Source organism: Protomyctophum parallelum (assembly GCF_964188405.1).
Source record: "Protomyctophum parallelum genome assembly, chromosome: 16".
Lineage (NCBI taxonomy): Eukaryota > Metazoa > Chordata > Actinopteri > Myctophiformes > Myctophidae > Protomyctophum > Protomyctophum parallelum.
Genome location: NC_139711.1, coordinates 21,012,004 through 21,017,496, shown reverse-complemented (window position 1 = coordinate 21,017,496; position 5,493 = coordinate 21,012,004). Strand labels below are relative to the sequence as shown.

Here is a 5,493-nt window from a genome sequence, read left to right as displayed (position 1 = left end):
ACATAAATGCATACAGATGTGTGTGTGTGTGTGTGTGTGTGTGTGTGTGTGTGTGTGTGTGCGCACACGTGCGTTTCTCTGTCTCTGCTAAACCTTACCTAATCATGATATATTTTTTAAGGCTGACATGTTCTTGTCCAAGCACTACACAGAAATCAAGTCATGAGGAAAGAGGGAGCAAAGTGAATCTGCTTAAGCAAACTACCGCTGCGCTTTCGTTGGTTGCCAAGGGAAATAAATGCTCCATAAAAGAGCGAAAGGGGTATAGAGCTGCTGCTTTCTATCAGGCCTTTGGCGGCAGAGCAGCAGCTGGATGAGAAAAGTGGAGGCATAGCAGCCGCAGCCTTGTGTATGTATGACGGCTTTCACTCAGTCCTTATAGTGCTCCGCCAAAGAAAACTCTCCCTGCAAACAGCCCGTGGATTATGTCCTTATACCTGGTGGTGGATATAACACGTACATTCATAGGAATTGTACAACTCATACCTGGACTGCTTGCACAAGGTACTCTTTCAGCCCCAGGGCTGCCTACCCCCCCTTCATCTCCATCCTGGCGACATATGTTAGATCACTCATCCAAGGCCAATTTTGGTGGAAGAGAGTCAGTCTACATAACTTAGAATTAGTCTCTGGTGATGCTGCAGCTCAACTTAGATCTTTTTTTTTGTTGTTGCTTGATTTACAAAAAACATTTCATGTTGTCGTTTGTGGACTGCCATATCCGCCCCTTATGATGAAATCAATAATACCCATTAGGAGGACACTGATTGTCAGATCTTTTTCTTCCTTAAGGAACACGAAGAAGGCCCTTCAAGACGCACATGTACAAGTAAGGATTTATTGGTTTCAAGCAGGGAGGAGAGTTGGACAGCATTCAGTGTTGAAGACGGCAGCTGCTTCAACACTGCAGCTCTGTCAATACACCGTCTCTGCACCATTCCGGAAATATCTGTTTACCGCCATACGACGGTGAATATATTCTAAGAACCAGGGGTGGAAACAAACTAAGTACATTTACTTAAGTACTGTACTTGCCGGCATGTTTTCGGGCACCAGTAGCCCTTGCCACGCGAAAACTACAAATCGCCGGTCTGTGACTGACCGGCCTAAACTAGGATACAACACGATAATATGCTAACCGGAGCACTTTTTCTCATGTCACCAAATCTGAGATTCAATAAGGGCCTTTCTGGGCCCCACCCTTCTCCCATTGTTACTTGCGCAAGCAGAGCGTGCAAGTAATGTTATTAGTCAGGTGCTACGATGCGTATGTCCCTTAGCAGCATATGATTTGACCTCATATGCTGGCACGGGACATACGGAAGCAGACTGTGCCGGTATGTTTTCCGTCATGCTACGAAGCGTATGTCCCATGACGTGATGAAGATATGTACCAATGCCAGGGTATAATTGGTTTACGATGGTGACGTAATGATGATATGTTTCAGTGTCGGGTGGATTAAAGGGACATACGTATCAAACCACCCGAGTAACCACAGTATACCACACACTTGGTGCCTTGTGTCTGACACCTCACTTGTGTCTGAAAAGAGCTTTGACCCCCATCAAACAAAAGGTTTGGTCAAACCATATGGACTTCCATTGGAAATGCATTGGAGCAGCCATTAAACACAGACAAACGCAAGACAGGTGCATGTCTTGAATTGGTGAATGCAGCCCATTAAGGGCATAACCACAAACTCACCTCAGCCCCACCCCCTCCTGGTGCTGCGGCCATCTTGGAAACTAAACACAATGAGTGACGTCACTTGGGCAGCGACGCAGCGTGCCTTCAGCACTTCCTGCGCACTTCCGCCCCCTTTTGAACACACATCGCTCCAACTGTAGCGGCCAATGAGGCATCTATTTTTGATGGGCGCTAGCCCCTCCTATATACAGCTTTTTCGTCCTGATCTCTTGTCACATTTGCCATTGACGATGAAAGGAAATTTTACGGCATATGTAGACGAGCAAATCGGCTATTTTGGCCAGAATGAGATGATGTATGATGATAAGAGCACCCCTCACTTCACACAGGCTCACGTCTCATATTTGCCATTGCCAATGAAAGAAGACATTAGGTCATAATGTGCCTCAAATATGACGTAAACTTGAGGCAACACCAACATTAAAGGCCATTGACAATGAAGGGAAATTTACGTCATATGTAGACGAGCAAATCGGCTAACCAATCACATGAATTCAGTTGTATGATGATGTATATCTATGGGAGGTGGTCTCCCTCCTGTTCTATTGAGAAATGTAGACACAGGCCTGTGTTCAGGTAGGACACCTACTGGTTGATAAGTGGTATTGCCTGAAGGACAAAAGAATATTTCCCCTGCTCAAGCAGGCATTCCTTCTTAGGCACATTAGTAGAAATTGTGTTGTGAAATGCTCTCACTCCCTCTCACGTTCCATATATGGAGACAATGGAGATATCTAGTGCTGACATCAGGTCAATGTAGAAACCCCATATATGTCTATAAACGAGGGGTATCGTCATTGTGACACGCATCCAGTTGCCTGGCATCGTCATTGTGACAAGTACCCTGCAGTCAAACCTTATATATGAGTAGCCATTGACAAAAAGGAGAGGTTATATATGTACGGCCAGGTGACTTTCATCACAGCTTCTGCACCTTTAGGGCAGACAAGAACATTCAAATAAGCAAAGTCTGGCACGAACAGGCGGTTTTACAGGACAGATTATATCTGGTAACTGACCATCTAGCTGTGGGCACACTCTGACTCTGTGTTAAAGTTGGGATTTCAACCATGAGCTCAATCGCAGTACTTACGCAGGAACGCTTTAATGAGCACCGTCGTGGGCTCTTGAGGGAGCAGGGTGGTGCTCCTGTGGCAGGAACCAGTGCAGGTGCTCCGGAAGAGGAAAGCCTTCCTACCTACAAGGATGCCTTCCCACCTCTGCCCGAGAAGGTAGCTTCAACTAAGGGGAGCCAGGAATCAGCTGGTGCCTGGAATTCAATGATCCGTCCTCTCAGGTCATCCGTTGTCACCCGGGTTTTCCACGTGCCACTGGAAGAGCGCAAGTACAAAGACATCAACCGTTTTGGGGAGGGAGACCAAGCGAAGGTCATCATGCACAAGACCGGTGCCCACCTGGAACTGTCCGTTTCCGAGGATCAGAGCCTCTCCATCGTAGTGTCCGGAAAGCTGGATGCCGTGACGAAGGCCCACAAGGAGATTGTGTCCCAATTGATGACTCAGGCTTCAGCTACTGTTGCCATCCCCAAGGAACATCATGGTTTTGTCGTCGGCAAGAACGGGGAGAAGCTTCGGGAGCTCGAGCTCAAGACCGCCACTAAAATACAGATCCCACGACCTGACAACCCCAGCAACCACATAAAAATCTCTGGAACCAAGGAGGGCTTGGAGAAGGCCAAGCACGAGGTTCTGTTGATCTCTGCCGAGCAGGACAAACGTGCTGTGGAGAGGGTGAACATCGACAAGGTGTACCACCCCTTCCTCACCGGTGCCTACAACAAGCTGGTGGGAGAGATGATGCAGGAGAGTGGAGCACGCATCAACATCCCCCCACAGAGTGTCAACAAAACAGAGATTGTCATCACTGGGGAGAAAGAGAAGGTGGCCCTTGCTGTGGCTATGATCAAGAAGATTTATGAAGAGAAGAAGAATACCACCACCATCGCAGTGGAGGTGAAGAAGTCGCAGCACAAGTACGTGATCGGCCCCAAGGGAAACGCACTGCAGGAGATCCTGGAGGAAACTGGCGTCTCGGTCGAGATCCCACCCTCTGACAGCAGCTCAGAAACCGTCATCCTTCGTGGGGAGCCAGACCGGCTGGGCCAGGCACTCGCCCAAGTTTTTGCCAAGGCCAACAGCTATACCGTGTCCTCAGTCTCGGCTCCTTCCTGGCTTCACCGTTTCATTATTGGCAAGAAGGGTCAGAATCTGGCCAAGATCACCCAGCAAATGCCCACGGTGAACATTGAGTTCACTAAGGGAGAAGATAAGATCACCCTCGAGGGTCCCACCAAAGACTTGCAGATGGTCCATACCCAGATTGAGGCTATTGTTACAGATCTGATAAGCCGAATGGACTATGTAGAAATCAGTGTGGATCCCAAATTCCACAGACACCTGATTGGGAAAGGCGGTGTTAACATAAACCGCATCAAAGAGGCACACAAGGTGACTGTCCGCATTCCCCCTGACAATGAGAAGAGTAACCTGATCCGCATTGAGGGGGACCCCCAGGGTGTTCAAGATGCCAAGAAGGAGCTGCTTGAGCTTGTGTCACGCATGGAGAATGAGCGTACAAAAGACCTGATCATCGAAAAGCGTTTTCACAGAGCCATCATCGGGCAAAAAGGAAAGAATATAAAGGAAGTACGAGATAAATTCCCAGAGGTCATCATCAATGTTCCTGACCCAGCAAAAAAAAGTGACATCGTTCAGCTTCGGGGACCAAGGACTGAGGTGGAGAAATGCGCAAAGTTCATGCAGAAGATGGTGACTGACATGGTGGAGAACAACTTCTCTGTCCCCGTCCCCATCTTCAAGCAATTCCACAAGAACATCATTGGAAAAGGAGGTGCAAACATCAAGAAGATTCGTGAGGAAACAAACACAAAAATTGATCTGCCTGCTGAGAACAGCAACTCTGAGATGATCGTCATCACTGGCAAGAAGGCAAATTGCGAGGCTGCCCGAATTTGCATCTTGGCCATTCAAACGGAGCTGGCAAATATCACAGAGATGGAGGTGTCCATCCCCTCCAAGCTGCACAACTCCTTGATTGGGTCAAAGGGCCGTTCCGTGCGCTCCATTATGGAGGAGTGTGGTGGAGTGCACATCCACTTCCCCACTGAGGGCTCTGGCATCGACAAGGTCACCATCCGGGGCCCAGTTGAGGACGTGGAGAAAGCCAAACAGAAGCTGCTGGCCTTGGCAGAGGAGAAGCAAATAAAGAGCCACACTGCTGAGCTGCATGCCAAGCCGGAGTACTTGTGGTAATTATGGCTGCTATATAAAGAAATAGTGTGGTTGGTCTGGCAAAACTCTGAAACAGGTTTTGACTTGTGCCCCAGGACGTGACCTTATCTTTTCGGTTAACAAAGAGACAAGGAAAACAGCTGGCTTTTGGCAACATGGTTGGCACAACAAAACCCCTTTTCCTTCTGTAGACAGAAGTTTAGTGCAGACTTGAAGAAAGAGGATATTTAAATGTCTCGTGATGTTGTGTTCTTCATCCTTGGTAACGGGTCAGTGTCTAAGTCCCTTTGTCTTCCAGTTGCTATGCAGATTGTTCTGCTGCATAGCAATGGCCTTTTTAATCAGCCTTATTATCTAGAATGATAAAGATCACACCCGTGTGAACAAAGTGAGCGCTGCTCTTATCATCGTGCATCATCCATTCATTGTCAATGGGCATTTCATCTTTGTGTAGGACACAAATAGCCGATTTGCTTGTCCACATATCATCATCATACTATAATTCTAACAATG

General features: G+C 47.8%; 1 protein-coding gene across 1 annotated transcript; it reads left to right on the top strand.

The window, feature by feature from the left end:
- Positions 1-2,778: 2,778 nt before the first annotated feature.
- LOC310873677 (vigilin-like) lies at positions 2,779-5,001 on the top strand (the record flags this gene model as incomplete). Its single annotated transcript, XM_083786226.1, has 1 exon — positions 2,779-5,001. The coding sequence occupies one exon, from the start codon at positions 2,779-2,781 to the stop codon at positions 4,999-5,001; it is 2,223 nt and encodes a 740-aa protein (XP_083642352.1).
- Between the last annotated feature and the right edge of the window lie 492 nt (positions 5,002-5,493).